The 26,667-nt window shown below is 36.0% G+C and overlaps 1 protein-coding gene across 3 annotated transcripts in view; it reads right to left on the minus strand.

Moving 5' to 3' along the window:
• Positions 1-26,667, minus strand: part of NUDCD1 (NudC domain containing 1) — a 42,771-nt gene that overhangs the window by 14,824 nt on the left and 1,280 nt on the right. For 2 of the 3 annotated variants that reach the window (XM_061995152.1, XM_061995154.1), the window contains exons 2-6: positions 16,526-16,680; positions 12,020-12,205; positions 9,698-9,881; positions 8,105-8,290; positions 5,367-5,574 (exon numbers count right to left, since the gene is read on the minus strand). In XM_061995152.1, coding sequence (XP_061851136.1) covers positions 5,367-5,574; positions 8,105-8,290; positions 9,698-9,881; positions 12,020-12,205; positions 16,526-16,680 — 919 coding nt within the window. Of the gene's footprint in view, positions 1-5,366; positions 5,575-8,104; positions 8,291-9,697; positions 9,882-12,019; positions 12,206-16,525; positions 16,681-22,682; positions 22,777-26,667 lie in introns of all 3 variants that reach the window. The other variant, XM_061995153.1, reaches the window with a different exon arrangement.

The following is a 26,667-nucleotide window of genomic DNA, read 5'->3' on the forward strand; positions in this document are numbered from 1 at the left end:
ACTACAGAGGTTTATTTCTAATCTTAATAGTACTTAATAAGGCTACGTCAGTGTTCACTGCCTTTATATAATATATAGGAAAAAATACTTTTATTTTATAGCTCTAATAAATATTACAACACTTAATTATCTACATTGATACCTAAAATTATATCTCAGAAGATATACAATTTCAGTAACCTGTAAAAAAAACTAAACAAACTCCAACAAAATTCCATTAGGAATAACTAAATAAATATATAGGAAACAACAGACTTAGCCCAATGCACAAATACAGCTATTGCATTAAGTTACTGTGTTAGACCAATACATGGATATAACAATAAAATGAGAGTTAGTTTTATAAACACTTTATACACACTTATAGAGCCTACAATGACAGCCTTTTATCTGACAGAACAGGAAAATCTTCAAAGTTACTAACTACTGCATCACAGCCATAACTACTCGGTGAATCAACTTCTGAACCAATCGCACTGGTATTAGAAACAGCATACTTTTACAGAATATGTTTGAAACAAGTTTTAGACTTTTAATCAACAGGTTTAAAGTGGTACTGCAGTACTGACATTAAGTACTCACAGCAACTTACTACACTGAAATGTGAGATTGCTGTTTCCCGTTAAAATACTCGTCTGAGATTCATGCAATATTCCTCACTTGATTAATAAAAAATTGAGTTGCTTAGATGAGTTACTTTTCACTAAGATGTCTAATGAACAATAACTGAAAAGTCACATTTCAGTAAACAGTAACAGTATAATATACACGCAAACATTAGTCTCTCTATTTTGGAGAATAACTACCTTTTACAGCTAATCTTTTGTGGAAAAGCCAAGATTTTTGATGCTGGAAACCAAAAGAGAATCATAGAATATCTCAAGCTAGAAGGGATCCATAACAATGGAGGCCAACTCACTGTTTCTCACAGCACTACCCAAAAATCAAACAATATGATTTTTTAAAGAAATTTTTTAAAAAATTAGAAATGTAGAACATTTCTAGCTAGTTTTCTTCTCACAAGGTGTATACTCGTGTATATTTCATTTAGAAATATTGATATTAATGAAAAATATTGACATCAAGCTTGTCCAAGCACCCAGAAATAAGTATTATTTCTACCATAATGTTTTTCACTTTGTATTTGAAACTAACATAAGTCAAGAGTAACTACTGCCATATGTATTACATACAAAGCAATACACAAAACTATCATAAGAAACAGTATCTCAAATGTCTTAACACTCTGCTCCCCAGTTTCCGCATTTGGGGAACGGCAGTGAAAATGTATTTGCAAGTTTTAGTTTGGAACTGTAATGACCTTGTTTTCCTTTTTTTCTATTTGAAACACAGACTCCATGCTGTCATAAAGATATAGTTAATATAAAGTCTATTTTTCACTAGTCTACTCAAAATCCCTCCTTAAATATATTGAATATATAGCCATATATCCAATATCATTATGGTTGGGAACATTACTGTGCCATTTGAAATAAATCTGCATTCTCCTCACTTACAGCTTATAGGATTAAAGTTTGTGTGTTTCAAAACCTCTCAGACTAAACTAAATTGGAAACTCTACAGGAAACACTGTTGACCAAAAATGGCTGATGGAGAACCATGGACATATCACAACTACACAAAAAGTTAGTGTTCTTTTTTCCTATCAGTAAGCTTCACATACACAGAAATAACTTCTTGTGCTAGGACTCTAAGACAGAACATTGAAGTACATACATTCATAAAACGAGTATTAGACATTGAAAAGTGAAGGGGATCAATAAAACCATGTGACCTGCTCTAAGGTTCTACCTGGTAAAAAAAAGGTACATTTTTTCCTGTTGTATTATTACCTTTATTACAAAATATTGCGTTCAAAATAACTAAAACACAAAAAAGTAATCTATAGAAAAAAGAGGAAAAAAATCCCCAAAGGATCCCTGATTATTAAAAAAAGGGAAAGAGACTAAAAAGATTCTTTTACAAAGTTATACCACTGAAATATGACACCTGAAACGCTGGAGTCAAAAACTAGATTTCCAAGACATATGCACGCTCAAAAGGATAATATTTCTTCAGAAGAAATCACTAACTACAGCACAGTCACATTTTATTGCCAGCAAGAAACTCTTCTACACTGTTAGTTTATTAGGTATTTCTTTTAACATCTGTACAGTTTTGTTCAGAGCAAATTATTTGGTGACTCTTAATCAAAGAAAGCTCAAAACGTTTAAAGAAATCTTAAAAAGTGAATAACTGAGAAAGTTTTTGTTATTAGTAAGTTTAGTTTATGGAAACACAAAAGGGACTTTGATGCAAGTGGCAAATACTGTTATCTGGTACTTATCTCTACATTTTTCAGAACTCATTGTGCTTTAAAGTAAAATTTTAAGTTTTGGATGGATATTAGTAGTTGCTATTAGAAAATAAGAGGTCAAGCAGAGAATAACAAAAGCTATTTCAAAATGCCTTGGAAACGGACACAACTAATGCACTCTCCCCCCCGGCAAGTTCAAGAGGTATACTGTTGTCATTAATACATTAAGGAACTTTAAGCCAGAGTTATTAAGCAAAGAAATTCTTGATCCCTAAATCTAGTAAGCAGATTTAAGTATTTTTGCTGTACTAAGGTACTGTCTTTGTCTGGGATAGAGTTAATTTTCTTCATAGTAGGTGGTGTGATACTATGGTTTGGATTTGGTTTAGATTTGGATAAAAGACAAATATGCTCAGTGATATAGGCAAGCTTATATTTTTTTAAATTTATGTCCTTTATCACAAAGCATTTGCAAAACTATCCAAATGAGCAAAAAAATATCTTATTTAAAGGAAATACCTCTATTTTCACAGAAATAACTCCTTTCTTCTTTTTTTCTTTTTTTAACATGATGATACCATATATGGAAAGTACTCTTTAAGCAACCATTTAACCAAACATGCTTGTTTCGAGAAAAGATGGCTCATTACTTTATCCTAGGAGAGAGCAAAAGGAGTGGATCAACTAGTAGTGTAAGCATTTCTCCTTGAGGACATTAAAAAAGTGTAAGTATATCCCTGAGATAGCCAGACCACTGAGGGGGGAATGAAGATGTAGCTCAGCTCAAGTAGAGTATAAACACTTGACAACTAAGAAAAGAATTTTGAACAATGAGATGGAGCTGGCTTCAACCCACACATTCCTTCCTGGCAAGTGAGGATGCCCAGCACTGTGATGGTGAGCATATTACAGAGTCTGGTAATGCAAATCACGTGGTACTGCAACTAAACTTAGGCAGCTGGGGCTCTTTGGCTTGGAGAAGAGGAGATTGAAGGGTGATCTCATTAATGATTACAAACACATAAAGGGTAGGTGTTAGGAGGATGGAGGCAGGCTATTCTCAATGATGTCCAATGATAGGACAAGGGTTAACAGGTACAAGTTGGAACATAAGAGGTTCCAAGGAAACATAAAGAAAAACTTCACCATGAGGGTGAGGGAGCACTGGCTGGCCAGATGGTTTGTGGAGTCTCCTTCTCTGGAAGCATTCAAAACCCACCTGGACGAGTTCCTATGTGACCTACTCTAGGTGGTCCTGCTCTGGCAGGGGGGTTGGACTACAAGATCTTTCAATGTCCTTTTTCAGCTCTTAAGACTCTATGCTTCTGTAAACCATCTATTGCAAATGTTTTATTTTGTTAACTGTAACTTATATCACAACTGAGTTTTCAGTGTTTTTCATACCACTGATAAATCAGAAATTTTACATCAATTGTCTTCAAATAGGTAAATTTGATCATTACATCGTCCATTTATGGAATATCTAAAAGACTCTGGTCAGAGAGTATTGGACTGACACACCATCACACAGCACGTGCAGCTCAGTCTGAACTATCTCAGTTCATGCCCTACAAAGTAGGACAAACTGGTGCATATAAATGTTCAGTGCACTTGCTAACTGCAACAAAACAAGTGGCTTGTAACACAAGCTTTTAGCCTCAAGTCTCAAACAGAAAACCCAGAAGGGTAAATTTCCAAACATACAGGGATTTCACCGTTTTACATGTGCAGAAACACATGCGAAAGTAAACCTAAAGAATTATGTCACCCTCCAGACATGAAGCACTTTTATTAATGCAAATGTTGTAGGCAATTTGTATAAATAGAACCCCCTTGAACAGTGGTTGAATGCATCACTGAAGTCAGTTTAAGGCTCTGAAGGGCCCTGAGAGGCTCAATATAGATTCTAACCAGAAAGCAAAACTATGTGTCAAAAACTAGCTTTCAATTCTCTACCAGAGAACTAAAATTCTAGAACTAACAAGTTCTGAAATGAAAAAAAGTAAATTTAACTATGGTTTAAGAAGTTGAATTCATTTTTTTTTTTCTCTCAATTATTTCATGTTTTTATTTCAGAAAGAGACAAAATTTACTTCTCAAGTAAAGAATTTGAGTCACATTACTACCAAAAAGAGCTTCTGTTTGTGGAAAGCTTAAGTAGAAGACATATCATTAACACAAACAACAGGGTAAGTTCAGGCTAACCAATCAAAAAATTTAGAGGGAAAAAAAAAAAACCTGAAAAAATCCCCAATTTAAGTTTACTCTGCTTACCAAAGCTGTTTAACATCTTGATACCCCTTTGGGTTTTTTCTATTTGAAAAAAAAAAAAAAAATTTCTTTAATACTGAAAAATATTACTGAATTTATCACCTACATTTGATAACTATATGGTCCATTGTCTTTATGAAAATCTTTGAACAGTTAACTATTCATTTTTCCACTGTGGTCAACTAGAAACAAATGGACAATACTATTCTCAAAGAGAATAAAAGAACAGATATGTAGGGGCCCATGCCACCAAATACTGTTTTAGAAAAGCAACTGACAACACTAGGAGATGAGCTACAGCTGCCAATAAAACCAGGGAAAACATGTGAAAATACCATGAGGAGGTTAACATGAGCATCAGTGTACCTCTAGTATGGCAAAGAACTGTGCTTCACTGTTCAGTATTAGAAACCTTTAATTTCCTGATCTGCTACAGACACAGTCAGGACAGATAGTTACACATAATGCCTTTTTTCTGCAGTGAGATTATTATTTGGAAAAGCTGTTCTATGCTGTGTAGAAAATAGTCAGTTTCATAGTTTATAAGCAAGAAATTGTAAAAGGAGAGGATTACTTTCACAATTAGACAAAGAACCAGTATTGAGAGATGGCATTGCAAAAGCCAGTGAACTGTTTTCAGCAGAGGAGAGAGACGCTTGCAAGGAGGGATGCAGGCTGTAGCATTAAACGAGTCCATTGCCAGAGGAGTCAGAAATCAGAGATACACACTTTGCAATCAACTCCTATTGACAAGTAAACTAAAACCCATATACAGCACCTTTCATTCTCTCTAATTATCCATGTGCAGCTTTCGTGGTCCACAGATGAATAGAGTTTTCCTTCCATCAAAGGAGGCTCATCTTTCAGTATAACACATATGTTATCAGTGAAAAAGCGTACTTTAATGTCATCCTTAGTGATGTCTTTAGGAATGGGAACTGTTATTGTCACATCATCTTCAGTCTGCTGCCAGTAATAGACAGGGTCTATTGGAAATATACAAAAAAATAAAAACTTTACTGTGAATGCTGTCCTGGATTCCACAGCATGCAGTGCTGGGAAGTACGGAATAGAAGTTTGTGGAAGACTGTAAATTAAATTTTACTCTGGACAATTTAGGTAAAATATATTCTGATTATAAAATGGAGAGACAATTTTTTCAGCAATCAAATTCGTGTCCCTCATCTAGAGAGGAATTTCTATTCATGTCTATACTCCAATATACTGATAGAGTTATGCAATACACATTATCGATTACTCAAAGTTTAACATAGTGTTACAAAATTGACAAACAAAATATACTTAAATACACTGAAACATCAATGATTAATAATTTGGTTGATGAGACACCAGGTGCAGTAGTACTGACAAGCTGCTGCATGCTTAGAAGTAGATGCCATTCAGAGATGAGAATATCTTCTTACCTGTTTTGCCAGAAGCTATGCTGATGATCCAACAAAAATTATTTTAGAAGACAAAGTAGTCTTCATCTGAATCAGTTGATGAAGACAAAACTGTCTGCCCAGAGGTAATGACTGAGTTTTGCTCCTGGGTCTAGAAATCTGACTGATATCTATCTTGATTATTAAACTGCTACAAAAAGCGTTCTTTTGAGAGAAATTTTTATAAAAAAAGCAAGGCTATGACAGCATGACCAGGTAGTGTATAGTTGGCCACAGAGAACAAGTACAGATGTATTCATTTTCTAAAGAACAATAGATCTTGTACAAGTTACTTTCCTATTTAAGGAAAATTATAGAAGGGATAGACTCTTTAAAGGCTCTCAAGTTGCCACAAAAAAATACCACTGATCAACAACTTCATGTCAGCAACTGTGACTCTGAAAGGACTCTTACACTGTTGGCCACCATCATGACTTTCCTGTTTGCAATGGATTGGTCACAGCTGCTACAAAGGTACTTCCCAAATTTTAAAGTTTGACACAGATTAAATCTGATGGTAAAAGTCTTAATTTGTAAGAAAAATTAATGACACCAAAAAAGTAACTTATACTTCCCTATCTCCTGTCATCAAGACAGTCTTCTCATAATATCAAAAATGTGCAGAGCAGACTATAGACCAAATTAAAAACTAAAATTCCGATGTGCAAAATAACCATCTTAAAATTTCTTTATCTATTGCTGTAAACTCCTATAAAAATTAAGAGCTCTATCGCTAGCATATCTCATTTCCTTATCCAGTATCTATTATGCAAGCAATTTTATATAACCATGCAACTAAAATTACAGCCTACATAAGGTTTAGGAAGACAAAAATTCTTCCAAAGAGGTATTAGATTTCCCTCTAAACTACCAGTTCAGGTTTCAGTCTTTTATCTACCACTATATTTTTGTGCCATATATTTTTGTGTTTTCTACAGGTACTGGTGCAAAAGTACATGACATATTACAGATTTCTGGGATTTGGCAACACCATATGTTCATATACATGCATTAAATGAGCTGTGCCAAGGGATATATAGTGCTCTTTACTGAGTGTCTTCAATCACACCTAGCACACAACTCAGGAAGCTCCTAAAATCCTTAAACTACTGAACTAGTTCAGGTTGACAACTGCATAGACACTGCATTATAGTGCTCAGTGCATCAAAGAACTCCCTTGCCTCAAGATTTATTCACACACATTATTATTAATACAATTAAATGATAAATGTCACAATTTATCACTGTGTAACATTAGTATGTTCTAGAAAACTCATATTTTTTGTATTTTTTCATAGACAGATTTTTGCACCATTGATGAAGACTGTGCTGGTATCACTCAGGATTCATTCTCTAACCAACGTCTCATATTCAGAAGCCAAAATCAAATCTGAAATAATACAACTACAGAAATATATATATATTAAAGAGCTCAGTGACATTTAAGATAGAATAATTTTATTAATAGGTTCTCATATAATTTTGTTTCAGCCAAAGAAGTGTAGATGCCTTTTGTTGAAGTTTATTTTTTTGTTAACTACTTTCCCACTGGAGAAAAGAACCTTTTACAGGATTCACACTCTTTAAAAGGTTCTTTGGTTTTGTGGGTTTGGGGTTTTTGGTTTGTTTTTTTGTTGTTAGGGTTTTTTAATTTGGAAAGGGAGAAGTATATTACATATCAAAGAGCCTTCTGGGAGTCAATGAGTACCACACTGTCCTCTCGCATCTAAGACTGGCTTTTTAATTTGATTAGCCAGATGCTTAAATTTAGGTGTTACCTTAGCAATCCAACTGCTAGCAAATAATTAATACAGTCTGTTGGCAAAAGATCCCTTTCCTTAGGACAGCAAAATTCTTTACGTGTCTGCTATCTAAAAAAGATTTTCATATAAGTTTATACAACTCCCCAGGGTTAAAACAAAGAAGAGTCAATGTGTACTTAAAAAAAAAATCTGGCAGACAGGCATTAAGACAAACACATATTGCTAGAGTTTCTGAACAGATGCTAAACTGAAAAGCTATTTCTAAGCCAAAAGAGAGAGCAGCCTATCATAATCTGACAGATGAGTCTTACCTTTCTTTTCATTTGTTGTTTTTGTATTGTCATTTTCTTCCATTTTGTCATCTTCATCTTGCAAAAATTTGAATGGTTTGTAGGAAACAATCATCAGACCATCCCCACTCGGCTCTATTGCTGCATAATGAGGGACTGATTTTCCTTGTAAAACTCTCCTTTTAGATATTTCATATCTGTGATCACCTATCAAATTTAAAAAAAAAAAATCTTAGTGCTAATACTTTTCTAGAAGGCAAATGACTATGAGAATCTCATTACACTTAAAAATACTAAACAATCCTGCAAGTTAAATCACAGTACTACAGATTAAAAAGAAATTTCTTGTTTTCCAGTGACTTTGTTAAATATTTAGACCCTAAAATTAATCTAACAATTCCCTTTTTCCTTATGCTTTTGTTGATCACAGCTAGCTTAGCAATACATAAAACTTGTCACAACCTCTGTACAAACAATTTTTCCAAATATTTTTTGATCTGGTGTAAAAACTTAACCAGCAGTGAAATAGTTAGTGTTGATGCTTTATTCATAATGGAAAATGTCCCTCCTCCTCAACCTTTGTAAAACATCACACTTTAAAAGGGAAGTCCTAGATGTTAGCTACTGCCACCAAGGACCATGTCATTCCCTCCTGTGCTCCCAAACATGAGTACCAATGAATTAAAACACCAGTAAGGTGATAGGTTTGAGCACGAGGTTTGTTCTTTTCCCATTAGAAGCTTACTATCCACAGAGTCCTCAGTAACTGATAACTCAGGAATAACAACAGATTGTAAAAAGCTTTGATAAACTGCATCCACAGGCAGAGTTTCAAGAAAAGTTAAGCATAGCAACAAGCACTGTAATTCCTCAAAAAGGCTTTTATCTTCAAGTTTGGCTCATACATCACTCTGTTTTGCAAGATGTTTATTTAAAAGAAATCAAAACTTCTCTCTCCATAATTAAAGTTTGCTTTGAATCTTGTTATTTATATCTCTGATGACTGTAATCACAGTAATTTTGTCTATTCCTTGGAAATGTTGGAGAACTGTAAGATTTCAAAATCCAATTTTATGGAGAGATCTTAATTCCACAAATATTTGTTGACAGTTATAAAAACAGACAACATAAAAAAAGAGAATTTTTAACGAAAATATACAGTATTACAAAATATAATAAAAGCTTGTGTTAGTGTTCTCTTTAAGCAATAGTGTTCATTTCTAGACTAGCAATATTACTGATTTAATGTTCAGAGGTTTCTTGTTGAGCTGGCCTCAAAAGCATACCCACTGAAAGCCAGCTGAAACCTTGGGTGACAGATACTTCTCAGAATGCATTCTCAACAGCAGACAACAGGAACAAAGCCACTCAAGGCAACAAAGCAGGCAGCAGATAAGGAATTTGGGCTTGTTTGATTTAGAGAAGGGTAAGGGGTGATCTCATTGCTCTCTGCAGCTTCTTGAGGAATGGAAGGGGAAAGGGAGGTGCTGAGCTCTTCTCCACGATTATCCCGAACTGGAGGAACAATCAACTTCTAAGACAAAGAATAAAAGCAGGAGTTGTTTGGGGTTTTTTTTAACATTACTTGCCAGTAATATAAATTTACTTACTTACCCTCTTTGCTTATCTCTGCAATAGTAACCCACTCCAACGTAATATGAAATCCACTTCCTTTTGTGTCCAATTCATCTTTCTCTACCCTAAGCAGCAGCACAGCTATCGAATGCATACCAGACTTTACAAATGAAACACTGTGTGCTATAATAAATGGACTTCCTAGTTCTTCATTAAACAAAATCTAGGAGACAAAATTGCAGTAAAAAGTCAGTTAAAACTGGAAGTATTGTCCTCTCTCAGAAAGCAGGGAAAGGCTTCAGCGAGTGTAAAATCAGTTCAAGTTTTCTTCTCATAAACATCTCTGTCAATATGAATCCAGAAATGTACAACAGTTGTTCATCTTTCCTTGGCTGTCAAGCCACTGCTCTGAAAGGCTTTTAATTATTATTGTTTATATTATAAAATCATTACAAGGCCCATTAAACACGGCACAAAGATCCACAAAACCATCTGCATTGTTGTTGCTTACTACTACATTAAGCAGAGACACAAGAACTAATGAACAGAACAGGATCCATAACTACAGTGTATCAACTGCGGAGCATAGTCTCACACTCGAGATGAAAATGCAGGCATTTCACTACGGTCCAACATCCTGAAAATCTTTGTAGATCTTGACGTGTGCAAACAAGAAGATAAACTCCAGTGCATCACTGACAGTGTTTTATCATCAATCAATACTGAGGTGTGTTTCTCTTTATTTATCTGCTATCTTTAGAAAGACATGAAATTTTCCTTCTCTTATCAAGTTTTATGAAAGAGAAAAAGAACTGAAAAAGTAAAATTAAATGAAGGAGTATAATATTCATGTTTAGGAGAAGTTAGGGTTAGAAGTTTTGGAATTTTTATGTATGCTGTTTGGAAAGGCCTATCTGATGTTTGGATGGGACTAGGTAGGCAGAGTATGCAAATATTACTGTCATACTGAAAGGTCAATAAAGCAACACTGCAAATATGAAATAATTAGTACAGAAGGATCGCACATCTTGCAGCCTGAGACATTTGGTGTCTATAGTTGAAAGTTTTAATTTAAGAAACTATGCATTTCAGCTTTTCTCAAAAAAGTAGTCATTCAGCAAACACCCCAAGAAGATAAAAACAAAATTAATCCAAGGTGTAGAAATGAAACATTCTAGTAAATGAAGAATGTTAACACAAGAAAAGGGAAGAACAAGTGACAAGGAATTTGAGCTGCAATGGCTGAATAAGTATAGACTCAATCCAGCTGAAACCACATAAGGTTTGAAGATTTATGAGACTCGAACGTTAATATCACTGTAAACCAGCAGGTGATCTAAATACTCAAGAAGCTAATTTAAAAGGTGACAGAACCTCAATATATAAATCTCATATACTGACAACTCCAATGTAACTTATTTATGTATTAGCACTCTCAGAACAGAACAAAAAAACAGTTGGTATTTTAAAGAACAGGATGATCGTTTTCCTAGATACTAAACTTTTAAAAGATGTAGGGGGAAAAAGCTAATTCATCATGTTGAAATCTTCCACTTCAGGACATATACCTGAGTTTATGCCAGTACTAAAACCTCCTTGGTCACTTAGGAAATTACCATCTAATAAAGAAAATACAAAGTCGCCACATTTTACATCTAACAGATTCATTTTTCACGAATAAAGAGGAACTAACCAGAGACCATGAGACTCATAACTCATGTAGAAATGTAATGTCTTTGTTGTGTTCAAGCAGGATAACCAATACCATTATTAGTTTAGCAAGATCACTACATGCTCCTTATTAAGACTCTGAAATAATAAATTATATAAAGAATTTAATCACAAGAAACATAAAAACAAACTTCAGCCACAACCAAAAATTTTAAGAAAAAAAATATTAAGCACCAATAATTTTCCAGAGCCAAGTGCATAGTATGAAGTTTTTCTCTGCCAGTAAGGTGGAAACAATATTGCTTACATTATACCTGCTCTGCAAGTAACCCTAAGGGATCCTTATAAAGCTTTTTAACCTGAAGTTTTGCTTCAGTTTGAGTCTAGTCTCTGTGGATTTATTTTAAAGATCGGGTTAAATTAAATGGTGAATATTTCAAGCACAACTACAACTGCACAAATATCACACAAATCAGAAATCTCCTAACTTAAAATTCGGGTATTTTGTTCATAAAGAAATAGTAGTCAATGATTTTTACACTAGAAGATAATATTGTATCAGCAATAGAGGGTTACGATTTAAAGCTTAACTCTTCACAACATTATATATATGCAGATCTCGTAGGGAATGCAAGAATAAGAATTCTTTGGTAGATATACAATTCTTAAATATGTTATTGCATGACTTACCTCCCACTTTTCAGATGTACTATTTCCACGCTTGCCTGATTTCATCAAATACAGTCTTCCTGTACCATCAGAAAGGGTAACCCACGTGGAAGATGAGAAGTGTATTGAGGCACAAAGGCGATCATCACAAGCCGTCAAGTCTGTAGGCAGCCTGAAAACTTCTCTTGGTTTTTGTAAAGAGGTGTCCTATAAGTAAACAGTCACGCACTAAGACTTTGTGAAGTACTTCTCAGTTTCAGTAAGTATTACAGGCAAATTAAGAGTAATGTATGTCAGCAGCAATTCACCACTTTGTGTAGTTGAGCATACTTGGAGAAAAGCAGGTAATAAGCATCAAATTTCAACTCTGAGTTGGTTTCTGTTTATGAAAACATGAGTATACTATAATTGATGTTTCAGCACTCCATTTTTTTCCTTTCATTTCTACAGCACTAATTACTTTTTGCATTAAAAAGGGTTTTTCCTTTCAATTACCATAGCATTCCCACATAATTAATCACTTCAAATAACTCCAGTCCCAGTAAAAATTTGAAGATTTTAAAAGAAAGGAAAGCTACAGAATGATACTCAAAATAGTTCCAAAAAACTCATTTCTAAATTAAAAAAAATTTTAGTCTAGTCTCTTACACAACTGGTATACTCAAGCTGAGATATATATTTTCTTGGATTTCACAGAGTAGTAATTTTCTTCAGTAAGTTACACAAGTAACAACTGTGATTAGCTAGCAAAGAAATGCTGCACTATTTCATAACATGTTTGCATGTAATTTTTCCTCCACATTATAATACACATCAAGATAAATTTATTCAGCATACTGTATCCTTGGCACTCTGCAATCTTATGTTTTCTGTCAAACTACAAGAATAGATGGTTTCTGAGCATGAACAAAGTGCACAGATGATATAATTCTCCTGTGAAGAATTTTACACTAAATTTTACACAAAGAAAGCCACCAAAAAAGGAAAAATCCAGTATTTCCTGCTGTATAAACTTTACATAAAATCAGCATGAATAATAGAGAAAAATTTATGTTACATTACCCATTTCATCTATATTTCTAATAATTGTTCTCAGAAGTCCTGCTTTAATTCTGTTTTGCGTTCTTCATTTCATGCTAATCCTAATAGAAGAAACTGCTTTTGTGCTGTAAATTGGACTTAAAACTGTTGTTATGTACTAAAGGCATGTCTTCCAGGATATCTTTTAGTGATTATTCTTTATCTTGTGCCCTCATGCTCACATACAGCCTTTTCTTTGTTGAATAAGGCTTTGTAACTCTGCTCATTTTTTAGCTTGGAGAATGTCAGCAACACTGCTGCCTCCTTTGAACTACCATTTTCCTCCCTTTTGTAAGCTGAAATAAGGTCTGAATATCCAAGAGGCTTACTAGGAAAAAAAAAAAGCCAAATCCAAAAAACCCCACCTGACCAAATAATTACAATTTGAAAAGAACTTGGCACTAGAATTTAAAAAAGTCAGAACATGCTTTATCAGCAATACAGCTTGATCACTTACTTACAAAGTAGGTAAGGCTGCAGTATTAAGAGCACAAACAAAATATTCTCACAGAAAAACATAAGAGGCAGCAACATTGATCATGTCTCTATAACCTTTCAAATAACCAAAATAGAACTTAATTGATTGAATTTTTCAACTGAACTCAGGAGCTACTACGTAAAATGGGCTGGAAATCTGCTACAAGTGGGGTCCCCCAGGGACTGACACCAGGCAGGCCCTACACTGTTCAACATCTTCATAAATTACTTGGATTATGAGGTTGAAAGCACCTTCACATTTGACATTAAATGGGGTGATGAGGTAGACTTGTCAGAAGGGGGAGTCACTTTGTAGATTCAGATGCATCACTATGCACCTTGAACTATTCCACTGATTTACAAACACATTCTGAGGAAAGAATGGTTTTACAAAAAAATCAAAATACATAAGCATTTGACATACTGCTCTGAGAAAAACGTCCACACCCAGTATTCTGAGTAACAAAGAAACAAATATTTAAAACCCTGGTGCAGAAGTCTAAATCATTTTTATGTTCTTCACTTTATCTGCTTCCTTATTCTGCCTTGTTTCAAACAGAATTCCCATGTTGTTTCTGGTGCCACTAACAGTTGTTCTGAATTGAAGTTGACTGAAAGTTATGGAAATAGTATAGCTAATATAGAATAGCTAATTCTTACTGGAACTCAGAAAGCTGAAAATACAGATACCATTAGGAGTTTTAATTAAGTGTGAGAAGAGTTACTGGTGCCACAATTTCTCTATTCCATTATTTGGCATAAAAAGAAACAAAGTTGTCTTTGCAAGAAGAGCTTAAGGTTGAGAAATTCAGTCCAAGAATTTAACTGCTGAAGAAGAAAACTGACTGATGAAAATTTCCAGCTATATTCCACTATTATAAACATCAAACAATTAAAAAGGTCAACTAGATGCAAAAAAAACCCCAGTAAGCCACCAGAACAATCAAAAAACCAAACTCGGTCACTACACTACCCATAGGGTCTTTAAAAGTATCAACGCTGGTTTACTGAATGAAAGAAGTCCAATAGCTGTAACAGAAGAATGTCAGGTTTTATACAGTATTCACAACCAAGATACAGTAACAACTTTCTCAACAGGATATACAAAAACCCACCTGAATACTCATCCGATGACTTTAGAGGAACTGCTCATCTTGACCACTTTTCCTTTTCAATTATGATTGATTTTGAGTAAAGGTATTATCTATACTTTTTGGCTTCACAGATGCCATCTTTTTAAACACCTAGATTTGCAGGGATATTTTGTGATTTATGGATAACTAACACACTGCCACATTAGCATGAAAGTTGCAAAAGAAATAGGAGTAAAACTAGAAACAATTATGTGTTAAAAAGCTCATGTGTTCTTTCATTTTGAATTTAGGATAAGCATGTTAATCTGATCCATTTTCTGTTTTACAGAAGATTGACATTAATTTTAATTGTGGCCATTGCTAACTAGTAAGATGTACTTGGCTGAAAATAATGTTATTCATAACATATGTTTGACTAATATATGGTCAGGCACATTTGTAATGAGACACCTTGGTGATGTTTCTGAATACACATCCCTTTTTATACATGTGCAAATATGTTTATTTCACAAGCTGGTGGAACTGAAATTCATGACAGGATATTTACCAATTGCCATTTTTTGAAGATGCCAACAGACCCAACAGTCTTAAGAAATAATATTTATTATTCCAAATTGCTGTACATAACAGTACAAATTACTGCCTGTTGCAAAATCCTTTATCTAGCTTATCTGCTAAGAAAGAAATTTAGACAATTTAGTGCCTTCCCAAGAAAAGGAATGTATTTGGTGTCTGTTGTACTGGCAGCAGGTAACTGCAGGGCTGGCTTCTGAGGGGAGTGAGGCTTGGGCTGCTCATGTCACACACAAGACACTTAGAGCTGGCTGCAATGGACTTGCCACAGGGCATAGCTAAGCTCTGCGACAGAGATGGTGCTGGGGAGCACAGGCTGGTGGTGCACAGAGATTCTCCCACAGCCAGTGGTACAGCCCATGGTAAGGCAGGCCCTGCCCCTGCAGCTATTGAAGTCCAACGTAGGGCACATCTACAACTACAGCTTTAGGATTTTTCTTATCTTAGCCTTGACCCAGTAATTTCCATCCCCAGAATCTTAATCAGAGCAACCCATTTTCTCTCTGTCTAGCAAAAAACAAAAAAAAAAAATAAAAGAAAACCCACACATCACCCTATGTTTTCTTTCCTCCCACAGGGTTACAAGTCAAATGCCTTGGTAGCATGACAATGAATGCTCTCACTTCCACTCAGTCTTTTATTCCTTAATGATCAAGCGCTACAATTGCATGTACCAGAAACACAGTACCCAAAAAGCCATGTCCTTTCCCTCCAGTAGGAAGAATAGCTCTGTAATAGAAACTAATGCATCCACATATCAAAATGGCTCAAAAGACATAGAACATTAGTATAAAACCAGACAATTGTCGTGTTTTTGAGGCTTGGCCTAGCTTGCTTACATTCTATTTCAAGTTTGCCCAGGGCCAACAGCATCTTTTTGCCTCCAGCAAATGATGCCCAGAAGCTAGTAGTTCATAATGGCATACAGATTCTTCCTCTCCTTGTAACTACGACGATTGGATTTTCAAATTAACAAACAGAAAAACATCCAGTAATGTAAGGGAGAAAGAGCAAGCAACTAGCAAAGAAGTGCCTCCTCTTTTCTTCAGCTTGTCATCATACCGATCTCCTCCAGAATAGAAGATGCCACACTATTGCAATTCCAACACAACACTATTAACAAAAAGATGTCAAAAACATCACTTGAAATCCTTTCATCCTTCCTGGTGGACTGCATTTTTGCTAATCTACTTGTTTTCACACCCAACAGCTTCCACCAGATTTTTAACTTGGACCCTACTTGTCATATTTTCTACCTTATCTACCCCCATCTTTGCAAATTCATTTAAAAACATAATCTTACCAGAGTCACTGACAGATTCATAACCCTTCCAAATTGATCAACATAGTAGACATTATCCTGGTACCAGGAATCAAGGTGAAGGTAATTATACATGCCAAAAGCACGCATATGGTCAAGGGTATATTGATCATCACGAAGATTCACTTCTGCTACAGCTGGGGGAGAAAAAACAAAAACAAGAGTATTTTAACAGTTATGTATTTAGAATAATTTCAAGTTCAAACAATAATTTAAAAATAATTCTCTCATCCTTAGTCCATAAGTCTGTTTTAAGAAAAATACATTTTATATACATTTTTTAAAATGCCACCATAAACTTGGAAAGCAGGTCATCCATCCTGAAGGCCACTGCGCTCATTTGCTGTGATCATGCAATTACTATCTCATTTGCTGTGATCATGCAATTACTATAACCATTTATTGTGGTGGGTTGACCCTGGCTGGACAACACGTGCCCACCAAAGCTGCTCTATCATTCCCCTCCCCAGCTGGACAGGGGAAACAAAATGTAAGGAAAGGCTTGTGGGTTAAGATATGGACAGGGAGAGGTCACTCAGCAATTATCATCACAGGCAAAACAGATTAAACATGGGTAAAACAGTTTAATTTATTGCCATTCAAATAAAATAGGCTAATGAAAAATAGAATCAAAATGTAAAACACCTTCCCCCCACCCCTACCTTCCTCCTAGGATTAATTTTACTCCAGATTTCCTCTACCTCTGCCCGGCCTGAGCAGCGCACAGGGATGGTGAATGGGGGTTGCAGTCAGTTCATCATACTGTTTTTGGCACTCCTTCCTCCTCAGAGGGAAGACTCCGCACATTCTTTACCTGCCCCTGGATGGAGTTCCCTCCCTGTAGTTCTTCACAAACTGCTCTAGTGTGAGTCCTTCATATGAGGTGCAGTCCTTCAGGAACAAACTGCTCCAGTGTGAGTCTCCCACGAGGTCATAAGTCCTGACAGTAAGCCTGCTCTAGCATGGACTCCTCACTCTCCAAAAGTTCCCAGGTCCTGTCAGGAGCCTGCTCCAGTATGGGCTTCCCACAGAGTCTCAGCCTCCTTTGGGCATTCACCTGCTCCTGCATGGGGTCCTACATGCATGGGCAGAGCCTGCCTCATCATGGGCTGTACCACAGGCTGCAAGGGAGCCTCTGCTCCAGATCCTGTAAGACCTCCTCCCCCTCCTTCACTGACCTTGGTGTCTCCAGTTATTTCTTTCACATATTCTCATTCCTGACTGTTATTGCTGATTGTGTAGAGTTTTTCCCCCTTCTTAAATTATGTCAAATCACAGAGGCACTACTGCCATCACTGATGGGCTTGGCATTGGCCAGCGGCAGGTTCATCATTGAGCCAACTGGCATTGGCTCTTATCAGACACAGATGAAGCTTCTAGCAGCTTTTCACAGCAGTCACCCCACCTACTACCAAAACCTGGCCATTCAAACCCAGTGTATCAATGTTGTCTCTTCTCAACATGTACTGAGATTCAATTTATCAACAGCTCTCACAAGACAAAACACACCTTGAAGTTTGCTTGGGAAGAATGCAAATAATTCCAGATATGTTCACGGTACTACAGTATGGGGAAAAAAATCTGCTCTATGGTAACTCCAAGAAAACAATAGACAAAAGAAATATCCCAGCTAACTACATGGATTTCATAGACTTAAATTCTGAACCAAGCTATCAACACTTGAAAGGCAAAACACTAAAAGAGTCTCTAAAAGAGAACATGATCACTACTGAAAAAAGCCCTATATTCCTAACACTCCCACTGAATTTGAAATATTGAAAAATATCCAAGATACCATCAAAATTTCACACTAAGCTTTTTCTAAATGAAAGAGACTGCAAACTATGGGATTTCACTATAACATTCAAGCCAAGAAGCATGCTACCTATGTTAACAAGAGGCCAGAGATGAAGTACATTTTATTTTATTCTTCTTTGTTTAGATCATAGAATCACAGAATGGTACAGGTTGGAAGGGATCTCTAAAGATCATCTAGTCCAACCCACTCTGCTAAAGCAGGCCCACGTAGATCAGGTCACACATGAACGTGTCCAGATGGGTTTTGAAGACCTCCAGAGAAGGAGACTCCACAATCTACCCGGACAGCTTGTGCCAGGGCTCCCTCACCCTCACAGTAAAGCAGCACTTCCTTAAGTGGAACAACTTCTATTCCAGCTTTTGTTCATTACCCCTTGTCCTATCACTGGACACTAAAGAAAAAAGTGTTGCCCCATCCTCTTCACAAAGACCTTTCAAATACTTATTAGTGTTAATGAGTTCTCCCCTCAGTCTACTCTAGGCTGAACAGCTCCAGTTCCAGCGGCCTTTCCTCCTAAGAAAGATGCTCCATTCCCTTGATCACCTTTGTAGCATCCAGCTGGACTCTCTCCAGAAGTTCTCTGTCCCTCTTGAGCTCAGTAGCTCAGAACTGGACACAGTACTCCAGATGAGATCTTGATAGGGCTGAGAAGAGGGGGAGCAGAACCTCCCTCGACCTGCTGACCACACTCTTCTTGATGCATCTCAGGATGCCATTAGCCTTCTTGGCCATGAGGCCACATTGCTGGCTCATGTTTAGTCTGTTCTCAACCAGGACTCCCAGGTCTCTCTCTGCAGAGCTGCTCTCCAATAGGTCAAACCCCAGCCTGCATGGGGTTGTTCCTCCCCAGATTCAGGGCTCTGCACTTGTCCTTGTTGAACCTCATGAGGTTTCTCTCTGCCCAACTCTCAAGCTGGTCAAAAATGATGGAGAGTGGCTTAGCAATCACATCAGCCAGCTCCCTCAGCACTCATGGGTGTATCCCATCAGGTTCCATAGGTTTGTGGGTGTCCAGCTCGCCCAACAGGTCTCTAAACTCATCCACCAAGGGAAAGTCTCCTGTTCTCCAGAATATCATACTAATCCTCCAGGAACAAGGCTTCCTGAGGGCTGGCTTTGGCAGTTAACACTGAAGCAAAGAAGGCATTCAGTATTTCTGCCTTCTCTGAATCCTGTGTCACCAGAACACACTCTTCCTTTTGCTGCTGATGTATTTGAAAAAGTCCTTCTTGTTTTCCCTTACTTCCTTCACCAGGTTGAGTTCCAAAAGTGCTTTGGCCTTCCTGGTTTTGCCCCTGCATACTCTGGCAATGTTCCTATATTCTTCCCAAGCAACCCGGTCCTTTTTCCACCTTACACAGATTTCATTCTTCTCCTTAAGTAGTGCCAGTAGGTTCTTTTATCTACCATGTAGGCCTCTTGCTTCCTTTTCCTGATTTTCTACTTGTGGTGAGACACTGATCTTAGGCTTGGAGAAAGTGGCACATAAGATCAATCAGCTTTCTTGGGCACTTCTACCATATAGAATCCTGTCCCATTAGACTCTTCCAAACAGGTCTTTGAAGAGGTCAAAGTCACAATTCAGCTTGGTGTCCTGTTTCTTCCACTGAGGATCTTGAACTTCACCGAAATCTCAAGGTCACTGCAACCAAGGCTGCCTCCAACCTTCACATCCCCAACCAGACCCTCTTTATGATGATTCTAGACTCTGGAGATTTAAGATTTCTGTGGACCTCTCCTCATTGACCCCCTCCTTACTTAGTTACCATGTTTCATAAATGCATTATTTGGACTATGAGTTATGAATGGTGAGATAATTCCAAGCAACGGGTTTAAAGTATGAATAGTGCCAGTGTCACTTATCTGTTGTGCAGATACCTTTGAGTGGGAGGCTGTGAAATCAGTATGAGAAACAGTCAAGGGAGGAAGCAAGATAGTTGTATTTTGGGCATAAATTGTGGGACAGAGCAGATAAGTATCTTCTAAACAGTTTCAGCAAAGTCACAGTGCCCAGAATGAGACCTTTGCTTCATTAACTGAGAAATCAATATTGCAACTAACACCTCTTTAGCACTCCTAAGTAAGGTAATGAGTTAAAAGAAGTCCATGCTAAATACATATTGACTACATTCCTCAACTCTCAATCCAAATTGTGCCAAATGGCACCCTGTATCACATTAGGGTAACAGGCTCCTAATTTATCTTCTGAAATGTAGATGAGGTGTGTTCCTTTGTGACTTAGTGTGTGCATTAGAAGGAGCAATCCCTCATGTAGATGGTGCCAAATAAAGGAACATCCACTTTCTAACAATGAATAGTCTTAGAGAGTCTCTTCCAAATTGGTTTTCGGTAACACCTACAGTCATTCACTTGAGCAAGATTTATCCCAACAGAAGAACTCTCCTCAGCTACTAGTAATCAGAACTGCAGTTATCTTTCTAAGACTAATCAAGTTTTTATTTGAACTAGCTGAAGCTTTTTCTTCCTATTCTACAGGAAGAAAATTCTATATAGAGATCAAGCAGCTGCAGTTCCAACATCTCAAAATATAGAGAATCCTCAAGTTTCTGCAAGTCTTTGCAGAAGTCTAGCCCATCATTCTGCAAAGTCTCAGACTAATTGAAACTCCAGTTTACTCTCCAATACAGCCATGCCAGAATCCTTACCTTCCCTGCAGGAAGTTTCTCTCGAACTTCATGTAAGCAGCAAAATCTTTCAGAAAGTTGTAAGTAAACTGTCAGTCCATGATGAATACCCTTCAAATACAGAGTATGGGGAAGGCAAGGCTAATCCTCCTCATAGCAATACTTATTTTAGTTCCTGCTTTTCCAGCTTCCACTTTCTTTTTTCCACAGAGCAAAGCTATTTCCAGTATCTTACTTTCATCCACCCCCGTAACAGGGACCATTCTCAACTCTATGCAGCAATCCTCATCTTGCATTTTTTACACCCTTCTTTAACATCTACTTAAAAATCTACTGAAGAAGCAACAGTTTATTCTACACTGTCAGAACAACAATGACTGAAAACAGTAGTTCATTTTGCAGCGCAATCAGTGTCACCACAGAGCTATCACAACATCACCAATCAGACAGTCACTATGTGGCTTAGAACTGACCCAATTAGACATACTGGCTATTAACATAAAAGTGACTATAGGAAACTCTGCAAGATTATACTGTCTGATTAGTAAAATATCCAGTCATACCATACAAAATGCTTGCAAAATGACAGTATCATTAGTAATTAGGTCTCCTAGTCACTGTTGATATTTGCAAACCAACAGCATTAATTCCACTTGGCTCATTATTCATGTTTACCACACAAGAGCGATTTCCATACCTCTGTAATTAATAAATTACTGTTCCCCAAGCCATGGCCCTTCAAAAAAAGATAGAATATCAACAAAGAAGTGAGAAGAAAGTACACCTGTCATAAAAAGAAAGACTGCTACTCATTCCAATTTCTACTTTAACTAATTAGAATACTTTACAGTAAATTACACTGTAAAAGAAATTAGAAAAGCTGTGCTGTGAAAATGTGTTTTGAAGTTCTTTGTATAATCAGGTTTTATCACAGAGATATTTTTCCCAACACGACAAGAGATGATGTGAATATTCTGTAAACAATTACAGACAAACCCAAATACAATCCAGGATAATTATTATCAGTGAGACCACGTACATGTCATCTACTTACTGTATAGCTACATTAACTGATCTTCTTAAATCAGAATATACATGCATAAAACCTAAGATTGTCTTATTTTGTAATGCTTCCTTTCTTCTCTTCTCTCCATCACCTTGCTACCATCAGAATTGTAGCTAAAACACAAATAGTGAAAGCAATCAAAACGTTTCCCAAAGCAAGTGTATAATCTTCCAATAAAATTCTTGGAACTACATACTATTGATTAGCTGACTGTAAGGTGATAAGCTTTATAAAAGCTGGAAGAACATGAATAAATTCTCTGTCCTTCACTTTTTCAGACTGTAGTCTGGACAAGCACTGAAAAATAAGGTGTCATGAACAGGAGATCCAAAACCCTTGCACAATTTCAATATGTAATTACTTCTTCATAATCAGAAGCCAGAAACTATACAATGTGTAGGTGATTTTAAACCAGGAAACCAAGCAAATGTCTACTGTACTATCATGAAACATTTCAAATAAGGTTATCAACTGCTTGCAGAATATATCCTGTATATATATAGCCCTCTTCCAAGAAGTAATCAGAAACACAATTCCATACTTGATTAATTGAAACCCATTCTGTGATCAAGTGAAATCTGTGCACAAATGTCATCTGCTATCACATACCATGTGCTCAGATAGTTTATAGCAGATTTTACATTAGGATGAAGTTCATTCCTTCCTTTCTACAGTCTTCCAGGTTAAAGTTTTCTTGATGGTCCTTGGAAAAATGCAGAGAAAAGCAATCAAGTTGAGTGCAAAAAAATTACAAAAGAGAGAAGAAATGAAGACTTTTAATAAAGTAAATTGAGAAAAAAAGGAAGTTAATATAAAGGGAAAAAGAAGCAGCACTTCAACCAGATCATCTTATTCAGTCACATAGTTACATAGTTTTGCATAGTTTTTTGCTTGGTTGGAATTTTTTTTCTGATATTTTGTTGTTCAGGTTTTTTAGGGGGTTTTTTGACTTTTTTTTTTTTTTTTTAAGAGTACACCTAATTCACTAGCTTCAGCTCTTCAGGTTCAATTAACAAGCAGCATAATGACGTGTTCTTCAAGTTTCTGATAAATAAAGCTGCACTACTAAAATCCATAAACTCATACTCTGTCATGCCAGAAAAGAGAGCAAATATACAGAATGTACAAATTAACTCTCTCATCTTTAAATACTGTTTTCCAACAGCCCTAGTTAGGTGGGATATTTCAGACTAGCATAAAGAAAATCACACAGCTTTTCTAGAATTGCATTTATCTCCAGCTTCATACTTAAAAAAAGGAATTTGATTCAAAAAAGTTAAAAAATAATTACAGAAAGATTTTTCATTCACTCTTTTTTATTTAAAAGCAAAAAGCATTAAATACAAAGCAACTCATAAAAATCAACAGGAGTAAGACATTCCTAACTTAACTGGACCTTATTGTAATTATCCTGCACTGCAGGGGAAAAAAAATCCTCTGAATAAAGAACATCATCAACTGAAATCTTACACTTGCCATCAAACACTTTAAAGAACTAGGTGAAAACAAAACAACAAAACAAAAAAAAAGTAGAAAAGGTTAGATCCCCCCTACTCAATTTTTAGATGTTTTACTGAATACATCAAAGCAACTTTACAATGCTGGAAAATATTCAAAATAATTCTATCAACATCTTATTTTGCAGTATGGAACGTTACATGCTTGTATGCCATATTTTGCTTTGCAATGCCACCCAGTGGAAGCAACTTAGTATTTCATATACACTTATCTACTAGTGACAGAGATTAATTTATTTTCTATTATCAGCACTGAAAGATCCTTCTAACCCTGCATTAATGCTTTTTTAAATGAACAAATATATTTTTGTTGTTAATGGTAGCATTACCTCATTGCTACTGTTGAGTAAAAGTACAAGGCTTGTTTATTCCACTGCAGTATGTTCATAAGCTAAACACAATAATGTAGTTTAATAAAGATATAGTTTGCTGAAAACAAGCACAGACTGACAGATAACATCTCACGAAGTATTTTTGCCTGATCAAATTACATATACAAGTGTGAAAAGTAAACGGGAACTATCATGCACTAAATAGAATGATACAAAAATTAGCAAGGTATTTGTGAAAGTACCACTGTAACAATGCCTTGATTTATAAGCTGACTTGTGTTAGCTGTGAAAATTACTTTCTTTAACAACAGTTCTGAGACCGACTTGCCTTAATATTATCTTTTTATTTCTCAAGAAATTAAGCTGCAACACAAGAACAGATATACATGTGTCTGAGACCTAAATCTCGATTTATAAACTACAGCTGTGTCTGAAAGATGTGGCTCAGTTTCTTAATATTTCCCATTCATTCCTTTAGAGATTGTTTTCTAGACTTAGTTTTTCATATGGAAATAGAACATCCAAATCTCTATAAATGTTTGGAACCTATCAGTGTTTTTAACACATTTTCCATGTAGCATTACTAAAGTACAGTGAATAACTAGTTTTCACTGAAGTACAGACTAATTTAAACAAATTGAAAACAGAGCAGCCATTTCCTACCATTAATTAAAAAAAAAAAAAACAACAAAAAACCTAAATGCATGTGATCAAAGCAAAGCATTCTCTGCATATTCTCTTGGGAACAGGAGTCACCTGTTAGAGTGAATGTTTGCTACTACCTTTCAGTTGCTATTGTATCAGCTACATTGTATATGTAGTGGTTCTGCCAAATAGACAAGACAAAGAGGAAAGGCATGAAGGATATCCATATTTGAATAAATTCTAAGCCTCTGCTAAAAAACAAACAAACAAACAAACAAAATCACATTATATTCCTTGGATTGGCCCCACAACCACTGCTTTGGACTCTGCTGAGATCAGATCAGGGCAGAAGAGATAAAATAAACAAGATCCTCTATTCTCCCTCCCAAAGGTTCAGTGATCTAAAAGAAAGGCATTACAAAGCTCAATAAAAGGGAAACATTTGAAAATAAGTTCTGGAAATAACCTAAGGAAAATAGGGAGAAAAACAGACAAAATTTAAGATGAAGAGTTGTTAACTAAAGGTACAAATGGCATGGGATTTGTTACTAAAGAAAAATATGTTACTGGGACGAGATATAGGAGAACAGAACTGTGAAAGTTTAGATTAACTAGGACAGAATGGGTAAAAATAAGGAAATAAACCAATTTGCAAATCAGAGTATTTAAAAGGGAATGTAAGATATCAGCATCTCATCATTCCTCTTCATTGTCACTAGATACTTAACAAATTCACTAGAAAATTTCCCTCTACCACAAATCAAATAAATAAATAAATAGATGCATGTTTAAAATTTCTTTCTGCTTCAGCTGCACATATGCCCCACAATACCATGTGCTGCTATTCACCTGCTCCAGTAGTGGAAGCCTGCATATATTCTATGTGTCAGGGGTTTTTTTGTCATTTAATTTTATAGCTAGCAGTGACATTCATAAAAATGGCTAAATATAAAAACATAGATAAAATACATTGGCCAAGATGATTAACAAGCTAATGCTCAAGATATACATTTGCAATAACACTGCATAAACACTTCACCAATAGCTAGCTCAGTTCTACTTAAGAATGAGCATCTATCTCTACTTATTGGTACATATTTCAAGAACCCTAAATCTTGCACATTCATCTTACTGCCATGAAATTTGGGATGCCATACAGGTAGAACTCTAAATCCCTAATTCACTCCTGGAAAACAAACAAAAAACTCAACAGTCTTTTTACATCAATCTTCCAGATTCTACTACCACATTTCTGCACACAGCTGTGAATAAAGTAATAAATTAGTCATGCTGACAGTACTCCTAAAAGTATGACATTTTCTGCAGCTATTGTACTTCAATCATTCCCACTTTGAGGGAATAAAATGAAAATCTTCACTTAGTGACAGACAACTTAACTCAGAAACTACAAAATTTCTCATCATGTTCCTGAAACTTTTTAATCTGCTCACAAATGTGCTGGAAAGAAGTCCCTTCTCATACAGTATTAATTTCTTCTTACATGCATTAATTTGAAACATTCGCAGCCATAGTCTCTAAAACTCAGCCCTTGATGCCTGTACAACATAGAAGTCAAGCTATGGAAGGATGTCCTCAGTATAACCAGGAAATAGAGAGTTCAGGTGCAGAACATCTCTGTACTGTGAGAAAACTACCTTGAAATAAACAGAAGAAAATCAGCAAGTAGAGAGAGACAGCTGTATGACTAAAGAACAGGCTGAAATATGGACAAATAAAACATTTAGAAGTCACACATAGCTTTCCATTCTCCAGAGGACAATAACTATCTCTCTATATATATACACACACATACACACAGAGAGAGTTGAATAAGTGATTTGGTTTTAATGATTTAGTAGGACAACTAAATATGCTAGACTGAAATGAGTCAGGGTCTTTGTTCTACAGGAAGTGGAGAAAGAAAAGCATAGACACACATACCAATGTCCTATCACACAAGTTACTGTAACTGTTATGTAGACTGTTATGTGGACAAAAACTGGCTAGATCCATCTCCCCACTGGTAACTCCATCATTCAAAAATGTTAATGAAAATATGTAATGCTCATCTATTTAGAACAGTTGCACCACTGACTATAC

This window comes from Colius striatus, chromosome 4 (genome assembly GCF_028858725.1).
Source record: "Colius striatus isolate bColStr4 chromosome 4, bColStr4.1.hap1, whole genome shotgun sequence".
Taxonomy (NCBI): domain Eukaryota; kingdom Metazoa; phylum Chordata; class Aves; order Coliiformes; family Coliidae; genus Colius; species Colius striatus.